Source organism: Littorina saxatilis, linkage group LG4 (assembly GCF_037325665.1).
Source record: "Littorina saxatilis isolate snail1 linkage group LG4, US_GU_Lsax_2.0, whole genome shotgun sequence".
In the NCBI taxonomy this organism is placed as follows: domain Eukaryota; kingdom Metazoa; phylum Mollusca; class Gastropoda; order Littorinimorpha; family Littorinidae; genus Littorina; species Littorina saxatilis.
The window spans coordinates 53,871,375-53,892,990 of NC_090248.1; the positions used below are offsets into that span (position 1 = coordinate 53,871,375).

General features: G+C 39.3%; 1 protein-coding gene across 5 annotated transcripts in view; it reads left to right on the forward strand.

Moving 5' to 3' along the window:
• Positions 1-21,616, forward strand: part of LOC138965086 (gastrula zinc finger protein XlCGF57.1-like) — a 115,490-nt gene that overhangs the window by 64,165 nt on the left and 29,709 nt on the right. For 2 of the 5 annotated variants that reach the window (XR_011455294.1, XR_011455293.1), the window contains one exon: positions 3,149-5,671. Coding sequence is in view for 3 of the 5 variants with exons in the window: in XM_070337219.1 (XP_070193320.1) it covers positions 20,118-20,229 (112 nt within the window). In the remaining 2 variants the exon portion in view is untranslated. Of the gene's footprint in view, positions 1-3,148; positions 5,672-5,712; positions 14,686-20,000; positions 20,230-21,616 lie in introns of all 5 variants that reach the window. The other 3 variants (XM_070337219.1, XM_070337218.1, XM_070337216.1) reach the window with 3 other exon arrangements.

A 21,616-nucleotide genomic window follows, 5' to 3' on the forward strand; every position in this document is an offset into this window, starting at 1 on the left:
TTCTTCATTTTCTGTGATAGCACTCTATTGGAATTCACAAAATTACCCTTGGCTCTGACATCAGAAGTCTTTCTCTTTTAAGTTATTTAACTCCTGCACACAGAGAAAGTATCTATTAATATTATAAGTATAACTAGTCCTCAATTACCTTGAAATTATTATTTGGATCAGCCTTCTTGCCCAGCAAACCAATTTCAGTTTGAGAAGACTTGGACCAGTCCTTGCCTCTGCATCAGCTCACACCTCTGCTAATTCCTCTCCCTATCCTGCATCGATGTGCACTTTTCTCTTGCACGAGCAGCCTGGCCACTTGTTGTTTTGAACGTAAAACTTCCATAGCCTGAAAATAGACAAATGCTTAAAAAGGGTACACTATATATTAATCAATCTCCCTTACAGTTACAGTTAATGAGTTATTTGTAGCAAACTTCAATCATAATCAGGAAAAGCTCACTTGAGTTTTGACAGCTGGCACACAATGTTCACACACACAACAATTGTACCCTTTTTTTTTTACATGTATAATACAAAAATACAAATATATATATCACAAGCATAATACACACACACACACACACATAATCACACTCATGCACACAGTGACACACACACACACAGTCACATGCATGCACACATTGACACGCACACACACAGCCACACAGTGATACAAGTCGTTCTCTCACACACACACACACGTGTACACACACACAACAAATGCACAAGACACTGATTTCCTCAACATTGTTCAGAGGGATAAGTATAATTTCTTCTCTTTTGGGTATGCGCTTCAGTTGCTTCGAACTCTCGCACGTTTACTGTTCCCTGTGTTTGATCAGTGACATGAATGTAATTTGAAACAAATGCATAAGCGTATAGGTAAAAGCGCAACTTTAGAGACATATAATTATTTGAAATGATCACCAACAGGCAACACGTATGTCCAAGATAATCTAACTGAGTACTGCTTCTAAAGTACGAGCACTGATGATCTTCGTCAAGACGAATCTTTTTGAGTGCTACAGGGCTTTTTGACTCGCATCGATCGATTCATTTGCAGTCCTGCTGAGAGCAACTTGTACACTGATACTGACTGTCCTATTGAAAGCTTTATTTCCTGTCAGACAACGTTAACTAAAGCTGGAACATGTAACACTTACCTTGTCAGATTAAAATGATCGCAGGAAGACGCCATTGTTGACACTTTTGACAAGGGAAATCACCCAACCATTACAAGAGTGCTCTTTTCTTGGATTCTGTTAGCTACCAAAACTGTTGAATTTGCAAAGTTAAGTTATTCCTCATGGATGGTAGCATTTTTTGTAACCTAGAATCTTACGGTGATGCTTTGAAAGCGATCTGACGACCTTTTTCGGTGGATACTATCCCTTTAAACCCGTGCATTAAAACAGCTAGAACAGTCTTCTGAGCTTCCCCTTGCAGTCCCAGAAAACTGTTCTAGCTGTTTTATTGTTGACAAATGAGTAAAAAAACAAAAAAAAACAAGGACCAGTGGCTCAAACACAGTGGATTTTGCATATTAGTTGGTTAATGAAGTGGTAATTACAGTCTGTTAGGCTCCCCCACGGGTTAGGGGGAAGAATTTACCGGATGCTCCCCAGCATGTCGTAAGAGGCGACTAACGGATTCTGTTTCTCCTTTTACCCTTGTTAAAGGTCCTTGTCTACATTTTTATACCGAAATCGCCATTTGACCATTAAAATGCAGAGTCTATTATCTACAAATATCAACAATACACCCCCTTTCGATCAGGAAAGACGAAGCCAGTGTAGCCGTTTGAAAATTCATTGCAGTATTCCAGCGTAGTACTCATAGTAGGATATCCTTATTTGGAAAATGCCAAGCGCAAAACTCCTCTCAAATCCCGTGCATTTCGTGCGTTTAAAAAAAAAGCGTGGACAGCGCTCCAGTGTCAAACTGTTGCTGCACTTGGTTTGGGCGTGGCTATAAGCATAGTGACATGAATTTGATTGGTCACTATTTTTAGGCAAAGCACATGTTCTCAGCAAACAGAAAACAAAATATTGGAAGCGTGAGTCACGCTACCCAAAAATAAAATCTTTTTTACATATATATATTTTTTTTTCCATAACTTTTTTCCCCATGGTTCATTCATCATCTGACATAACTTTTTAGCGAAATCTAACCATAAGATTATTGAAAAAAGGCAAAAATGTAGACGACCACCTTTAAGTGTTTCTTGTACATGTATAGAATATAGTCAATTTTTGTAAAGATTTTAGTCAAGCAGTATGTAAGAAATGTTAAGTCCTTTGTACTGGAAACTTGCATTCTCCCAGTAAGGTAATATATTGTACTACGTTGCATGCCCCTGGAGCAAATTTTTGATTAGTGCTTTTGTGAACAAGAAACAATTGACAAGTGGCTCTATCACATCTCCCCCTTTCCCCGTCGCGATATAACCTTCGTGGTTGAAAACGACGTTCAACACCAAATAAAGAAATAAAGAAATTGACCCTGTCTTCACATGATACCATGGATGAGTGAAGGAATAGCTTCCATGTAGTATTTTTGGGTTCATTTAGAAACTTAAAAAAATCTAATTGTTCAAATACTTCAATGTTTGTTATTCTTTTGTTTTGGGTGTAATCATCAAGCCTAACAATGTGTATTAAGAGATGATTTTCTGTTGTCTTTGAAATTGCCTGCTTCTGCTTTGGGTGTGTTGAATCAGAAAGAAGAATGACATTGTCCAAAACGACCGGCACGGTTGGCCTAGTGGTAAGGCGTCCGCCCCGTGATCGGGAGGTCGTGGGTTCGAACCCCGGCCGGGTCATACCTAAGACTTTTAAATTGGCAATCTAGTGGCTGCTCCGCCTGGCGTCTGGCATTATGGGGTTAGTGCTAGGACTGGCTGGTCCGGTGTCAGAATAATGTGACTGGGTGAGACATGAAGCCTGTGCTGCGACTTCTGTCTTGTGTGTGGCGCACGTTATATGTCAAAGCAGCACCTCCCTGATATGGCCCTTCGTGGTCGGCTGGGCGTTAAGCAAACAAACAAACAAAAAAATTGTCAAAAACAGGAAGCAGCTAGGAGAAACATTTGATACTAATGATAAATCATATTCTTAAATGGATGTCTTTGGGTGTTTTTTTTTTCTTTCTCCAGTGCCATTCAGCGAGGTTGTGGCCACAGAGAACACATCTACCATGCCAACAGTATCGACATTGGAAGGACAAGCTGTAGACAGCACCCACAGCGATACCTGGGTGAAACAAGAGGAACCTTCAAGTGCTGAGTGTGATACCTGGGTGAAACAAGAGGAACGTTTAAGTACTGAGTGTGATACCTGGCTGAAACAAGAGGAACCTTCAAGTATTGAGTGTGCTGGGTTAACAAAGACTGATGATGTGAAGCAACACCTGTTAACCCATACAGGAGTGAAAAAGTATGCATGCACAGAGTGTGCTGACATGTTTGCACGGTCTGGTGCTTTGAAGCAACACATGTTAACACATACAGGACAGAAAAAGTATGCATGTACAGAATGTGATGCTAGGTTCACACAGTCTGGTAATTTAAAGCAACACATGCTCACACATACAGGAGTGAAAAAGTATGCATGCACAGAGTGTGCTGCCAGATTTGCACGGTCTCATGCTCTCAAGCAACACATGTTAACACATACAGGACAGAAAAAGTATGCATGTACAGAATGTGATGCTAGGTTCACACAGTGTGGTACTTTCAAGAAACATTTGTTAACACATACAGGAGAGAAAAAGCATGCATGTACAGAGTGTGATGCTAGGTTCACACTGTCTCGTACTTTGAAGCAACACATGTTAACACATACAGGTCAGAAAAAGTATGCATGTACAGAGTGTGCTGCCAAGTTTGCACGGTCTGGTAGTTTAAACCGACACATGTTCACACATACAGGAGTGAAAAGGTTTGCATGCACAGAGTGTGCTGCCAGGTTTGCACGGTCTTGTACTCTCAAGCAACACATGTTAACACATACAGGACAGAAAAAGTATACATGCACAGAATGTGATGCCAAGTTTGCACAGTCCGGTCATTTGAAGCGACACATGTTGACACATACAGGTCTGAAAAAGCATGCATGCACAGAGTGTGATACTATGTTCACACATGCTTCTACTTTCAAGCGACACATGTTATCACATACAGGACAGAAAAAGTATACATTTACAGAGTGTGATACAAAGTTCACAGCCTTGTAGTCTGAAGCAACACATTTATACACATACAGGAGAGAAAAAGGATAGCTGGTTCCTACGGTCTGGTCATTTGAAGCGACATGTTTACCCTTTGGCTGGTTGTCGCGATTACGTATACTGTCACCTGGTTGTCACGACATATGTCGCGCTACTGGGTCAGTCTGTTTGGTCGGTTCGGATTACCTCCCATGGATGCGAAAACCTATATGACCGTTTTTGACTCGCATGCGAAGCAAAAGTGAGTCTATGTACTCACCCGGTCCGTCCGGAAAACTTTTAACGTTGGATATTTCTTGGACACTATTCAATCTATCAGTACCAAATTTGGCAAGATGGTGTATGATGACAAGGCCCCAAAAAACATACATAGCATCTTGACCTTGCTTCAAGGTCAAGGTCGCAGGGGCCATAAATGTTGTCTTAAAAACAGCTATTTTTGAGTCACTTGAGAAAAAGGACTCTATGTAATCGGTCAGTGTTAGTCTGGCCGGCCGGCCGGGCCGGACTTTTCTCGGAAACTATCAAAGCGATCGGGCTCATATTTTGTTTAGTCGTGACCTCCAATGACCTCTACACTTTAACGATGGTTTCGTTGACCTTTGACCTTTTTCAAGGTCACAGGTCAGCGTCAAAGGAAAAATTAGACATTTTATATCTTTGACAAAGTTCATCGGATGTGATTGAAACTTTGTAGGATTATTCTTTACATCAAAGTATTTACATCTGTAGCCTTTTACGAACGTTATCAGAAAAACAAGGGAGATAACTAGCCTTTTCTGTTCGGCAACACACAACTTAACGTTGGGCTTTTCTCGGAAACTATAAAAGTGACCGGGCTCAAATTTTATGTGAACGTGACTCATTGTGTTGTGAATAGCAATTTCTTCCTGTCCATCTGATGCCTCATATAATATTCAGAACTGCGAAAGTGACTCGATCGAGCGTTTGCTCTTCTTGTTCACATTTTTCCCATTTTCTCTGAAGTTTTTGAGATTGAATACCTCACCTATATATAATATATAGGGCAAAGTAAGCCCCATCTTTTGATACCAGTTTGGTTTACCTTGCTTCAAGGTCAAGGTCACAGCTCTTCAAAGTTGGATTGTATACATATTTTGAAGTGACCTTGACCCTGAACTATGGAAGATGACTGTTTCAAACTTAAAAATTATGTGGGGCGCATGTTATGCTTTCATCATGAGACACATTTGGTCACATATGATCAAGGTCACTTTGACCCTTATGAAATGTGACCAAAATAAGGTAGTGAACCACTAAAAGTGACCATATCTCATGGCAGAAAGAGCCAATAAGCACCATTGTACTTCCTATGTCTTGAATTAACAGCTTTGTGTTGCATGACCTTGGTTGACCTTGGGTCAAGGTCACATGTATTTTGGTAGAAAAAATGTGTAAAGCAGTTCTTAGTGTATGATGTCATTGCTAGGTTTAGTTATTTGACCTTGACCAGGTCAGGGTCATGTGAAGGTCAAGCATGTGAGTCGTATGGGCTTTGCCCTTCTTGTTCTTTATTTTTCTCTCTGTTAATTTACCAGTGGCTATGTAACATGTGTTACAGAATTGCACCAGTGTAAGGGTTAAAACATACAGAAGAAAAAGCAAGGTGTCGCACACTCTGGACATTTAAAGCGACATATGTTGAAACACACAGGAGCGGAAAAGTGTTCATGTACAGAGTTTGATGCGACACATTTTCACACAGAAGGAAGATAAAAGTTTGCATGTACATGTGATAAAATCATCCTTCTGTTTGGAAGTAAATGGTCACGGCTCAGAAATGGCGTCGAACTCCACCCTTACCCCATTCAAACGCCCCACACGATCAGTTGTAGTTTATTCTACCTTTGAAAGTACTGACACGGGGTGCAGATATGAATAAAGTTACTATTCTGGTAGAAACCGAAAGGTTTGGTGACTTTGTTTTCGAGCAAGGCGCAATAGTAGAGTGAATTTACGTCGATTTTCGGGCCGGAAGTTGGGACACTTTTTTACTTGGTGTCGAAATGTCGTATTTGCGCGTCCTACACACACTGCTTGGATAAGAACTTGATGAAGATGGAAAGAGAAGGTGTTAGTTATTGTTTACATACTGTACGATAACCAGTACCTCACCCCAACAGTCGGCTGAGATCAAGTTTAGATCCAACGGCGAGTGTGTTACTTTTCGTGTTAGGAGTCACGTAGGCAGTTTTGGCTTTTGCCGCGCTTTTAGTAATGATGACAGACGTTGAACTAAGCGATAAACTTGGACAAGAAAGAACAATCTACTACCAAAAAAATTTTTTATGCACAAACACAGAAGACAAAGCAATGAAAATAAGTCTTAAGTTCGTTGTTGTGTACTATCGTGTTACCGCAAAAAGTAACAACGTAAATCAAAGTTATTTATCGACATGTTCCTGACTTCCAACGGTGGAAACAACTGTTCTATCGTCTGCTACAAAGTTGCATTCACTGTCTAGAACTGAGAACTCAGTGTGGCATGGAGGACATGGACGATAACGGCCAAGGGAAGAACCACTGGTTTTTCGTTGTCTGTAACACACTCACTTGCAGTTTGAAACACTGTTATTTTCACTAAATAACAACTTACTTCCTTTTTTTTTCATCTGAAAGTTAGAAGTGTTATTGTGATTTGTTTTTATAAAATTTGCATTTTTTAGGACAAAGATTTTTCTTTATTTTGATTTTTAAAGACATCTGTTTGAGATGATTCAACCAATTTCCCAAGTTATTCAGCTTTCATGTCATTGCATGTGTTTTTTCTGGCCTTTTCTATAGTCTTTCCATACAGTTCACCTTGTGCTTTGTTTTCATGCCATTTTAATGAAATAAATGACAAGAAAAAGAAATATATGTTTTTTTACGTTGTGTGTGTTACTCACACCACTCGCACATCGTGAGAGGTAACACACTCCAATAGTTTGTACAGTTATCTTGAAAATTATTTAAATCTTGCTGGAACAAAGTAAGGAATGAATCAAGTAAACAGAAAATGATGTCTGTGTTTATTGTTTTGAATTAGAGTTTTCTTTTTTCAGGAACAGTGTTGAGTGTGTTACTCACACCACTCGCACATCGTGAGAGGTAACACACTCCAATAGTTTGTACAGTTATCTTGAAAATTATTTAAATCTTGCTGGAACAAAGTAAGGAATGAATCAAGTAAACAGAAAATGATGTCTGCGTTTATTGTTTTGAATTAGAGGTTGTTTTTTTTAGGAACAGTGTTGAGTGTTACTCACACCACTCGCACATCGTGAGAGGTAACACACTCCAATAGTTTGTACAGTTATCTTGTTCTGATTTGATTTTTTTTTTGCAGACTGTCCGTATGAAGTGTGTGGAACTAAGAATAGATTGACTGCTGAAACAGTAATCTTTTCAGTTCTTTGAGAACTTGTTTGATCGTTGTTTTGTTTATTGGTGTTCATGTAACACACACACTTTCCTAGGGTACCTAGATATGCACATTATTGCTGTCGGGGAATGTGTCAACAATAGTTTCAATAGTTGTGTAGCAACCATGGACTGTCATTCTTACAATTAATTTCACAATTAACTGAATGCAGTGAATAGGAACAACGTTTTGTTCATGTTATGACAGTGTTTTGTAACACACTCATTGGCGAATAAACAAAATTTTTCTTGATAACTTCAAAATCCGCCTTCAACCTAAGATTTTTTTGTTGGGTTTATCAAGTTTTTTTGTACAGTGTATTCAGACCTGGGAACGCATACGATTTCGCCGTATTTTGTACGCATGAATGTCGAGAATACGATCAGTACGGTCAGTGGACAAAAAATACGACGAGAAAAATTCCTAAACAACTTTTCTTCACACGCCCATCCCGAAGCCGATCCAATATTTTGTCACATGATAACAGTTTTTGTCAGTAAACATTGAAAAAAACATTTGTTTTAAATGTATAGGTAAACTTAATAAACGGTGTGACGGACGCGCATGAGGCATGTTTTAATCATGGATGTTCAAACGCTGTGTGGAGTACGCAAATTTTTCTGAAAATACACCAAGTTTGTTTGAGAATACTCGAAGTGCAAAACAGGGGTTCCCAGGTCTGTGTATTGTTTTCATTACCAAGTGGTTGGATATATGCTTTATACCTTACAAAATAATGTGAAGTAAGACTTTTTTGGTGAAATGTAACACACTCAGTGTTAAAAATGAGAAAATCTTCTCTGTATTGTGAATTAGAGCATGGTAGAAGTCATAAGACATCATTGATAGGTTGTTATGGTTTTGCTCTTTCATTTTTCATTCTTTTGCATGCATTTTTCATGTGAATATCTTGACAGTGTCCTAAAGTTTGATTTTTTTTGGTGAAATGTAACACACTCATTGGAAACTTTTAGGAATGACTTGACAGATAACTGATAATGGGAATAACGGGTCCAGTATCATTGATGCATTTCAACTCTTTACTATTATGTACTTGTTTCTCTTCCCATTGGGGTCCTGATTTGGCCTATTATGGTCCGCTGGACCCGAAAAGCAACAGCTAACTAACTAACTCTTCCCATTACATGTATTTCTAAGGTTTTGTGTGTAAAATAAATAGGAATTTCGCAGTTTTGAATGTCTGTGTTGTGAGACACAGAAAGTTGATTTTTGTTTGAATACATTTTGACATCTTGTTCTGATTTGATTTTTTTTGCAGACTGTCCGCATGAAGTGTGTGGAACTAAGAATAGATTGACTGCTGAAACAGTAATCTTTTCAGTTCTTTGAGTACTTGTTTGATTGTTGTTTTGTTTATTGGTGTTCATGTAACACACACACTTTCCTAGGGTACCTAGATATGCAGATTATTGCTGTCGGAATGTGTCAACAATAGTTTCAATAGTTGTGTAGCAACCATGGTGTCATTCTTCCAATTAATTTCACAATTAACTGAATGCACTGAATATGAACAACGTTTTGTTCATGTTATGACAGTGTTTTGTAACACACTCATTGGTGAATAAACAGTATTTTTCTTGATAACTTCAAAATCCACCTTCAACCTGAAGATTTTTTGTTGGGTTTATCAAGTTTTTTTGTACAGTGTATTGTTTTCATTACCAAGTGGATGGATATGTTCTGCGCGAAGTTAGAATCCGGTTTCATTCTAGAATGGACCGGGTCCAGGTTGGAATTCTAACCCTGCGCAAGTACAGGGGTGCCATTCTAGAATGAAACCACGTCATGTGAGGAAAGTTGACATGCGTGAAGCATCGCGAGAGTGAATAAAGGGGGCCGTAATGTTTGTAGATAAGACAGAGTTGTCTTCCCTTGAATTATCTCCACCTGCACCTTCCCTTTGATAAAATGGGGCTGATTTGTCTACCCCTGAAAAAAATCCTTTGGCGATCTTGCGATGTCATGTCATGTCAAGAAAGTTGACACTCCTGAGTACGCAATAAACAAAGGCAGACCATAGCAAGGGGGACTACCAGGGCGGTAATGTTTGCAGGGCAGTTGTTTTTGTGATGAGAGCCGGTTGCGGCCGCTTGCAATGTCAGCGCTGTCTCCCTCTCGGAAATGTCCGGTTTTTGAGTCACTTGAGAAAAAGTGACTCTATGTAATCGGTCAGTGTTAGTCTGTCCGGCCGGCCAGCCGGCCGTCCGTAGACACCACCTTAACGTTGGACTTTTCTCGGAAACTATCAAAGCGATCGGGCTCATATTTTGTTTAGTCGTGACCTCCAATGACCTCTACACTTTAATGATGGTTTCGTTGACCTTTGACCTTTTTCAAGGTGACAGGTCAGCGTCAAAGGAAAAATTAGACATTTTATATCTTTGACAAAGTTCATCGGATGTGATTGAAACTTTGTAGGATTATTCTTTACATCAAAGTATTTACATCTGTAGCCTTTTACGAACGTTATCAGAAAAACAAGGGAGATAACTAGCCTTTTCTGTTCGGCAACACACAACTTAACGTTGGGCTTTTCTCGGAAACTATAAAAGTGACCGGGCTCAAATTTTATGTGAATGTGACTCATTGTGTTGTGAATAGCAATTTCTTCCTGTCCATCTGATGCCTCATATAATATTCAGAACTGCGAAAGTGACTCGATCGAGCGTTTGCTCTTCTTGTTTGACAATTTTTTTGACAGACAGGCAGACAGACAGACAGACGGTCAGACCGACTAACCGACAGACAGACCAACAGAAGGACAGAATGAGTTATAGAGCTGTTGTCACAGGTTTAAAAAAAAGTTGACATTAACAAAAACAGAAATCAACAACAACTTTTGTCTGGTTTTATAATATTATGGAAAAACATTGAAAGCAATTCATTGTAGTAGTACTACCACAACAAATACTCTCAAAGGGGAATTCCATGCCTAAAAGTTTGACAGTTTTTATTTAATCTATCAGAATCCCTACCTTCCAAACTGTGATATGCCCACGTTTCAAACTCTTCATGTATATGAATAAGATTAAAAGTTACAAGCGAGATCGGCAAAACACTGTCAGTCCGGAAATTTCCGTTCGTAGCGATCAGTGCTGAGTGTCTCTCAAAATCGTAATCACTTTCAGAACATCACAATCCCAATTCACGATGTCTTTGAGTAAAGTGTAAAAAACCCGGGGGAAAAACCCAACCAAACACACAAAAAACAAAAACAAACAGAAAATCCAGTTACAAGCGAGATCGGCAAAACACTGTCAGTCCGGAAATTTCCGTTCGTAGCGATCAGTGCTGAGTGTCTCTCAAAATCGTAATCACTTTCAGAACATCACAATCCCAATTCACGATGTCTTTGAGTAAAGTGTAAAAAAAACCGGGAAAAAAACCCAACCAAACACACAAAAAACAAAAACAAACAAAAAATCCACATTTGTGGCTTTGGCTGTGTGATAGTCTAACTGAAATGACTATTCCAACTTGGACCCAAATTCCAACCTTGCGCACGGCCGATTCTAGAATGGACCAGCAACAAGGGTTTCATTCTAGAATGGCACTCCTGTACTTGCGCAGGGTTAGAATTCCAACCTGGACCCGGTCCATTCTAGAATGAAACCGGATTCTAAGAACGCGCAGAACATATATATGCTTTATACCTTACAAAATAATGTGAAGTAAGACTTTTTGGTGAAATGTAACACACAGTGTCAAAAGTGAGAAAATCTTCTCTGTATTGTGAATTGGAGCATGGTAGAAGTCATAAGACAGCATTGTTAGGTTGTTATGGTTTTGCTCTTTCATTTTTCATTCTTTTGCATGCCTTTTTCATGTGAATATCTTGACAGTGTCCTAAAGTTTGATTTTTTTGGTGAAATGTAACACACTCATTGGAAACTTTTAGGAATGACTTGACAGATAACTGATAATGGGAATAACTGGTCCGGTATCATTGCTGCATTTCAACTCTTTACTATTATGTACTTGTTTCTCTTCCCATTACATGTATTTCTAAGGTTTTGTGTGTAAAATAAATAGGAATTTCGCAGTTTTGAATGTCTGTGTTGTAAGACACAGAAAGTTGATTTTTGTTTGAATACATTTTGACATCTTGTTCTGATTTGATTTTTTTTTTGCAGACTGTCCGTATATGAAGTGTGTGGAACTAAGAATAGATTGACTGCTGAAACAGTAATCTTTTCAGTTCTTTGAGTACTTGTTTGATCGTTGTTTTGTTTATTGGTGTTCATGTAACACACACACATTCCTGGGGTACCTAGATATGCAGATTATTGCTGTCGGGGAATGCCTTTTTTCACAAATGGAGATCAAGGTAGATACTAAATAATGCAGTTAACTTTTATTGTGTAATAGGTTTACTGTTAACTGTATCTTAGAAAACAATGTGTGACACGGTGTTATGTAACACACTCCAGTTAAAATTTAAAATGCAATTCATTCCGCAGTAATTGATGAAAATACATTGTTACTGCCCAGACACAACTAAACACATAAACAGTTTTGCTGGACCCCAAAATGGAAAGTAATCCAAGAGTTTGTATTTGTGACTCAAGTGTCCCACAAATTCGACACCTTTTCTGAGCCATGACCATATGCGAGCCTGCATGGAAAACCCCGGCTAAAGACGCAGCGAGCAATTTTCGGCTACAATGAAAATAAGTCAGAAGGGATAAAATTATCAATCTTCAGATTTACTGCTAAATCGCTTTATTGATCATCCAACTTCATCATCCCAAAAGGATTTCACCTGTGTATTTGAAAACAGCACTGTACAAAAACTATTACAGTTAGATCAATTCTTTCTTTTTTTGTGTAAAATATTTGTCAAAGTTTGAAGTTGCATATCATTTCAAAAAGTAAAAAGTAAAAATGTTCCCATTTAGCCTGGTTTTCCCATACAGGCTCAACTATATTAAAAAGAAACAGCCTTGCTTCTTTTTTGCTGTGCAGATTTGGAATTTGTGATAATATGTGCATTAATTTGCCAAGTTAGTGTCATTTACAAAATAAATTTAGCAAGGAATCTCCATTCCACACTAGATGCAGAGTTTTTGCATGCGTGCATGTAAGTCATCTCATTTGTAGAGGTGTAGTTAATCGGGAACAAAAGGAATGTATCTTCAAGAGGCATTGAATTTCAAACCTATTAAATAACATGTCATACTTGGGGAAATGTCTTATGCTCCTTAGAACTCCTGAAAATAAACAGTGAAATTTGAATGTTTCTTTCTTTGAAGGTTTCCATTTTGTCAAACTACTCTCTCTCTCTCTCTCTCTCTCTCTCTCTCTCTCTCTCTCTCTCTCTCTCTCTCTCTCTCTCTCTCTCTCTCTAAAATCTAAACTTCCATCTTTAACGATTGATAATCACATTGTTGAAGAAGTTAATAAACACAAAGTTCTAGGTGTTCTTCTTGATAACGATTTATCGTGGACTGATCACATTACAGGAGTTTGTAAAATACTCTCCAAGAGGCTTTACTTAATTGTTGTCCAGAATAAAACACTTCTTGAACAGGCATGGCAGGCAACTTTTCTTTATTAACAAGTGGCTCTATCCCATCTCCCCCCCTTTCCCCGTCGCGATATAACCTTTGTGGTTGAAAACGACGTTAAACACCAAATAAAGAAAGAAAGAACTTTTGTTTAACGCTCACATTCAATCGATCATTGATTATGCGTCAACACTTTGGGATTGTGCGAGTGCAAAAACTCTGAAACCTTTATTTAGTATACATAAAAGAGCAATCAAAGTTATTTTATTACAAGTCTCGGTTTCCAACGAAGACTATAAACTTTTAAACATTCTTCCTCCTAAATCAAGACTCATGTACAATAAAGGCGTTTTCAGTGATGCATAAACTCATAATTTGGGTTCAAGTGCTAGTCTTTCGGATGAGACGAAAAACCGAGGTCCCTTCATGTACACTACGTTGGGGTGTGCACGTTAAAGATCCCACAATTGACAAAATTTCCTGGCAAAATTGTATGGGCATAGATAAAAAAAAATGTCCACCAAAATACCCGTGTAACTTGGAATAATAGGCCGTGAAAAGTAGGATATGCGCCGAAATGGCTGCGATCTGCTGGTCGATGTGAATGCGTGATGTATTGTGTAAAAAATTCCATCTCACACGACATAAATAGATCCCTGCGCTTTGAGTCCGAGTCTGGAGATACGCGCGCGATATAAGACTTCATATAATAATAATAATTGGAAGAGCGCCTGCACCTCTTTCTTCTCAATTCACTTCCCACAATTTAAGAGACCCGACAAAAATTTATGCTCCCCGGCCTCGTATAGATCTTTTTAAGTCCAGCCCGTACTCTTTTCGGGGACTAATCTTTGGAATTCACTTCCAAGCGGTCTCAAACATTCTGTCAATGCCAAGACTTTTAAAGACAGATGTTTCTCATTCCTTATACATGGCACATTTCGTTCTCACTTAGCCCGAACATGTTTATATTGTTGTTGCCTTATTTGTACATTTTACACGTTTCAGTAGATGAATGTACCTAACTAATTTCATAACATGACTTATGTAACGATGCTACATTGCTATTACTTGCAACGTAGTTGCTTCATTGACTCCTCAGTTTCACGGATTTTTTCTTCCCTCGAAGTTTCACCCGTTTTTTGTTGCTTGAAACAGTTTTCATTATACCTTTGACAATAATATGTTTTTCATTTCTCTTTTTTTTTCATTTTTCATTACTTTATTGTCCCATCGCTGGGAAATTCGGGTCGCTTCCTCCCAGTGGAAAGCTAGCAGCAACGGAGTCGCGCTACCCAGGTGTTTGCGTGTTTAGGTGTATTCAGCCACCTGCACTTATGGCAGAATGACCAAGGTCTTTTACGTGCCATTGTGATGACACGGGGGTGGGAGATGGCTTCCGTCTCTGGGTCTGCACATAAAGTTGACCCGTGTCCGTCCCGGCCCGAATTCGAACCTGCGACCTCTCGATCACAAGTCCAGTGCTCTACCAACTGAGCTACCGGGCCGTTTGTATGTATATTTTTGTTTGTTTGTTTAGTCTGTTAATCGTTTGCTTGTTTGTCGTTTGTTTTTATTACTTCTTTAATTGATATTCCAACATTTTAAAAACGTATTATCATTAGATTAAACCCTCCCATGGGCGAGGGCTGGATGTAAAAAAGCACCTGTTTGCTTATGTATTGTCATTGTCATTGTCTCTCTCTCTCTCTCTGTATGGGACAAAAGTTATATATTGACCATCTTCCAGGTTTCATACATGACATAGAAGGCTGGCTGGTAGACTAGTAGTAGTACTCCACTTAACGATAAATGTACGTGTTCGAACATTCTTTGCACCCTAAATTGGTAGCTGATGCAAGCTTTAAATGTGTACGTAGCTCCCTCATGAGCCCTAGTTTGTAGTGGACGCAGCTTTTTCTAATGAAATATCATCAGCTCTTGGTCTTAACAGGGACCTATATTATCTAATATAGGTCTATGGTCTTAAGAATACTCTTATGAGTTCAGCCAATTCCAATTATCATGTGCCGACCTTTAGTCCTGTAACAATACTAACATATGCATCTATGCACATTAGAGTTGAATGTACTCGTACAGATTTCGTCGTTGAGTTATTTGATGAAAGTATGTGTGTGTGTGTGTCACTCTCAATGTGTGTGTGTGAGAGAGATCGAGCCACACACAGACTGTACGTATCACATGAGAAGAAAATGTCACATCTATCTATCTATACATATAATAAAAGAGAGTGTCTGTCTGTGTGTCTGTCTGTCTGTCTGTCTGTGGTCGCCATACCTCTGAGATGGCAAGAGGCAGGAACAAGATAGTGTGCATGTACACTCCCTAGGTGCCGCAGATGTGCACCTGGGTTTTAGTTTCTTGATTCACTGTTTCCTTTCTCAGAATATGGACCTCCCATTTATTGAATACAGCCTATATGGTGCAAGACCAGTTCAGTGCCTACTGTTCACCTGTAGCAAGCACATCATGCCAGTGATATTAGAGACTCGCTGTTGCTCCTATGAGGGGAAGAAATGAAGAATGAAAAATTAACTGGACAGTTCCGGAAATTTCTAGAAGGTAAGGGAGATAACTGTTCACCTGTAGCAAGCACATCATGCCAGTGATATTAGAGACTTGCTATTGCTCCTATGAGGGGAAGAAATGAAGAATGAAAAATTAACTGGACAGTTCCGGAAATTTCTAGAAGGTAAGGGAGATAACTCTTTTTGTCTGTGGTCGCCATACCTCTGAGATGGCAAGAGGCAGGAACAAGATAGTGTGCACGTACACTCCCTAGGTGCCGCAGATGTGCACCTGGGTTTTAGTTTCTTGATTCATTGTTTCCTTTCTCAGATTATGGACCTCCCATTTATTGAATACAGCCTATATGGTGCAAGACCAGTTCAGTGCCTACTGTTCACCTGTAGCAAGCACATCATGCCAGTGATATTAGAGACTCGCTGTTGCTCCTATGAGGGGAAGAAATGAAGAATGAAAAATTAACTGGACAGTTCCGGAAATTTCTAGAAGGTAAGGGAGATAACTCTTTTTTGTCTGTGGTCGCCATACCTCTGAGATGGCAAGAGGCAGGAACAAGATAGTGTGCACGTACACTCCCTAGGTGCCGCAGATGTGCACCTGGGTTTTAGTTTCTTGATTCATTGTTTCCTTTCTCAGATTATGGACCTCCCATTTATTGAATACAGCCTATATGGTGCAAGACCAGTTCAGTGCCTACTGTTCACCTGTAGCAAGCACATTATGCCAGTGATATTAGAGACTCGCTATTGCTCCTATGAGGGGAAGAAATGAAGAAAGAAAAATTAACTGGACAGTTCCGGAAATTTCTAGAAGGTAAGGGAGATAACTCTTTTTTTGTATCCAAACAAAGGAGGTAAAGCTAATGATAATGGGATAGCGAGCGTCTTAAATTGCTACAGGGCTCCGCTTACTCCCGGGCGAAGCCGGGCTTAACTGCTAGTATATATATATACACAACACACATACTTGTCAATAGAAAACTTGACGTGCGCAGTGGCCTAGTGGTAAGACGCCGGCCTCACAAGCGGGAGGTCGTGGGTTCGAATCCCGGCCGCCTGGTGGGTTAAGGGTAGAGATTTGTTCGATCTCCCAGGTCAACTTATGTGCAGACTTGCCAGTGCCTTATCCCCCTTCGTGTGTACACGCAAGCACAACACCAAATGCACACAGAAAAGATCCTGAAATCCATGTCGGAGTTCGGTGGGTTATATAAACACGAAAATACCCAGCATGCTTCCCCCGAAAGCAGCGTATGGCTGCCTAAATGGCGGGGAAAAAAGGGTCATACACGTAAAAATCCACTCGTGCAAAAAACACGAGTGAACGTGTGAGTATAAGCCCATGAACGCAAAAGAAGAATAAAAAAACTTGACTTGATCTTCAGTTGGTGCATGAGGGGACTAAGAGTTAGCCGAAAATGAACTTTAAGTTCAGATGGTGGACTAGGTGGGGAGAGCACAAAAACCGGTGTGCTTGAGCAGTCTACAGTTGGAGAGATTCAATTACTGTTCTAGTCATTTTCTTGTATGTTGTAAATAGAGATATCGCAGCTATTTGCATGGCGCGAATGTCGTGTAGCATGACGGTGTAAACATGTACTGCGATTCCGTGAAACATGTTTGCAAATAAAGGCAAATTATAATGTCAATGTTTACGTTTTTGCAACGCATGAATGGTAGTTCAAGCGTAGAATGATATAAAATTATCAATTTTTTTTATCTTTGATAATACTGTTGAAGTGGCCTAGCGGTTAAGACATCGGCCCTGACATTTCGAGGCCCCAAGGCCTTGAGTTCGAATCCCTTCCAAATCGTTTATTTTTTTCTGCTCGATCCTTCTTGACAATTATGCTCAGCTCTGCGAGAGCAAACCAGATATTACCACTGCAAAATTCAAGCGTTGACTGAAGCTCTCAAGGTCATACACGCCGTATAGGTGGGGTTTCGGGTAGTGTTTGCTGTACAGAAATCTGTACATGATTTTGTCACTATTTTTCAACCTCGTAGCCCCGGAAAGTCATGAATAGACCACAGCTTTAATTCAAATGTACATATATTAGGAGCAGCGTACTTCCCATTTTTAGTACTTCCATTTCCCAAAGTCGGATCTGAAATCAAAGCAGTTTTGCGCAATTTTCTAGAAAAATAATGTATCGAAAGCAACCTTTTCCGTATGCTTAAACTTGATGATCCTTCAGATGAGGATTATTTTTTGGCCAGCTTAAAGGAATAGCACTTAGCAGCAATAGTAACAAAGAAAGTGGTGTAAAAACTGTGTGTGGTAGTGGTACCTGGATATGATTTGGTCAGTTTCACTTACTCCTGTATTTTGTTATGTTTAACAGTTTGTGTTTCGGGATGCTCTAGGTATTCGCATTTTCTGCATGTGCTCTGTGGGGTGGGTTTTTTTTGCAGAATAAAGTTATAAATATAATTGTTATACACAACATCCTTTGTTCATTAAGTATGGCACATTTGGTGATGATTGAGCTTCATTTAGGTCTGCTAGACAGGGTTGTTAACAACTACTGGCTTCATTTAACTTTGATGATGGCAGGCTCAGGCTGGCAGGAAAATAAGGGAGAGGCTGAGCTAGTCACAATACACCAGTTTACATTTTCGCGGAATTCTGTCATGCGTAGAAAGTGGGTTTTTTGTTAATTCCATCTTCTTCTTCCAGTTCCGGCGCTACATGATCAAGTACATGGAAGAAAGAAGATAAACTCGATACCTAATGCGATTCTGATTGGTCGAGCATCTCTGCATCGTCTGCACAGAAAACCATGGCGCTAAAGACGATTGAACGCGATGTTGTATTTTCATAAGAGTTCTAGCATAAACTTTAAGTTCATTACATTTTGGTGACATATACACTTGCTCAATTGTTGGTTGTAGTAATGCAGGTTATCAAATTCGGTAATGGGGGTCCAAATTGTGCAGAATTCGCAAGATCTTTTTGAAAAAACTCGCAAATGCTGTGTACATTACCGCACACTACTGTGTGGCATACCTTTTTGCATCGATAGAACTATCCCATCAATCCCATCCCAATCAGTCGAACTAAAGGTTTATCAAAACTCCCACACACAACCACTAACAAATGCCAACCTGAATCAGAATGGTGGTTTGCAGTCACATTCTAACGATTCTCGAGGAATGTTGTGAATTCTGCAATCTTCATACTACCATTTCGGGAGTCTGTAAGTTCCATTGCTGCAACCAATAATTGATCAAGTGAATGCCATATGGCAGTTACTTGCATTTTTTTGTTTAGCTGTTGATGAAAATGAATCGTCGTGTTAACTTGTTTTCATCCTCGCTGAGCCGACAAGGCAGCGTGCGGATATTCGACAAATCGTCCCGCTTTAGGTATCACGTGAGTTTCCTTCTTTGTTCCATAGAAGCGCCGGAACTGTTCACTAGCGTGTAGTGTAAAACACAAGTTATTTTCCCAGAAAAGAATGATGACTTCCGGTTTAAAATGGTAGAAAAAACACATGAAATTTGCATTATTTGCGGTACATGAATTTGGTCTTCGGTCCATTATATTGAGCCAAACAGTCAATTTGCCCGCTCCAAATTTCCTTCTGCAATGTACTATTTAGTTACATACCTATTATCGTTCAGTATCAAGACCACTTTACGTGAGTTGACTTGCACTCTTACAGTTACAGGAACACATGCAGATTACCGAATGACTGGAACAACCACAGCCCCCCGCTGGTTAGGGGGAGTCCCATATTGGTTGGGACGAGAAAGAATTTACCCGATGCTCCACAGCATGTCGTAAAAGGCGACTAACGAATTCTGTTTCTCCTTTTACCCTTAAGTTTTTTCTTGTATAGAAATTAATATGTAAAGCGCGGAGGGCACAGTTAATTGTGGTTCGCGCTATATAAGCTCTCATAATAATAATAATAATAATATAGTCAATGTTTGTAAAGATTTTAGTCAAGCAGTATGAAAGAAATGTTAAGTCCTTTGTACTGGAAACTTGCATTCTCCCAGTAAGGTAATATATTGTACTACGTTGCAAGCCCCTGGAGCAAATTTTTGATTAGTGCTTTTGTGAACAAGAAACAATTGACAAGTGGCTCTATCCCATCACCCCCCTTCCCTCCATCGCGATATAACCTTGAACGGTTGAAAACGACGTTAAACACCAAATAAAGAAAGGAACAACCACAGCTCTGCAATACAATACTTTTATTGGAATCAATATAATCACTGAAAGCCATTTTGTCAGCTTCTATGAATTGCTGAATCTTGTTTTGCCCACAGCAACGTCTTGAAGAGTGAGCAGTCAAAGACTGTCGGCACCTTGGAAGAGTGAACAGTACGGTCCCTCCCCAATGAACAGTCAGGAAGTGTCAACTCCTTGAACAGTGAACAGGGACCATGGCTTCTCACAACAGCATGGAGGAAGGAGACACAGCAGTTTTGTCCGATGTCAAGATAGAGATTGATGTGGCTGAAGAGTGTTGGCACATGACTGAACCACATCCTTATGGTAAGGCTAATGAATCACCTCCGATGTGAAAAATGACAAATTCTGAAAATGTCTTTCTTGCTGGCTGAGCTGGTGATGCAACTGGAGTTGAAAATTGGGGGATGTGGACATTTTCTGTGTTAATCGTGTTTAGAGGGAGTACAAACATGTACATGTATGTTTAGGTTACAACACAGTGGTTTTTTATATGGCTTGTATTTCAGTCAAGACCCAGCGGATGAATATCATAGGGATCCACGAACCTGTGGGATCACGAGTGTTGTAACATGTATATGGCCAAGAATCTGTCAAGGAGTCTAAAAAGTGTTACAATTTTTAGACTTTTTTAAACCTCCTTAAATTTACATGAATAAACATCTCGGTATTCCTGTCCTTCAATTGCAGCATTTTATTTTCCAGTCAAGTGTTCGGTTTATCAAATATTTGCAGATAAAGCACAAATGACTGTATGTTACATTTACACCATAGCATAATTTTAAGGTGCTGTCATTTTCTTAGGTTCAGCTTGATTGCTGATGTAGAGTTGATCTGTACTAAAGCAACATTTAAAAAAAGTTTCTCCTGTCTCAATATAAGCAAAATCATTTATCCATTAGTTACTTTACACCAAAGCCCAGAATCAAAGATACAATTCAACATTTACCTATTTACACTGTTTTTAAAACAATGAAATTCTCCATGGAAGTGCAGAAAAGGTTCCAGTAAATTTTCATGTCATTTGTTTTGGAAACCTTAACCTCAATCATCAGGTTATTACGTAATTTGAAAAAAGCACGGTCAGCGGTGTAGAAATTATTATCAAATCACCCTCTTTAAATATTTTTACACTATTTTGGTCTGCAGTTTTTTTTAGTTACAGTGGTCGCCGGTTAATATGACCACTTTGGGACCGGGATAAAATGGTCACAATAAGCGGCTGGTCATATTAACCGATGTCAGAGAAAACGACTTTAAAAAAATCGCAAAACGAAACTTTTTTTTTGTAATTAATAATTGTAAGAAAATGTAACTTGTTGGCAACAAACACAAAATTAAATATGTGTACTGTACATTGTAGCCATTATAGATGACGTCCGTTGAAAAGAAATTGAAATGGAATGAAAAGTAAATGGAAGAAACGGCATATACACTTTCCATGTCTTAGCAGCATCAAAATCGGCGTCTTGGGCTTCACCGTGAATTTTATGAAATGTCAAGCCGTTGCAAACTTTCCAACGAGAAAACCATCCATCGGTTGGTTTGAATTCAGTGTGTCCGAGAGCCGTTGCCAATTCTTCTGCTTTTGTACACAACAATGGTCCATGAATTGGCGCGTTCTTTGCTCTCATCTTCTGGAACCACTGAAAAAGACCATCTTCCACATCTTTGTCTTTTCCATGTCGTAGGC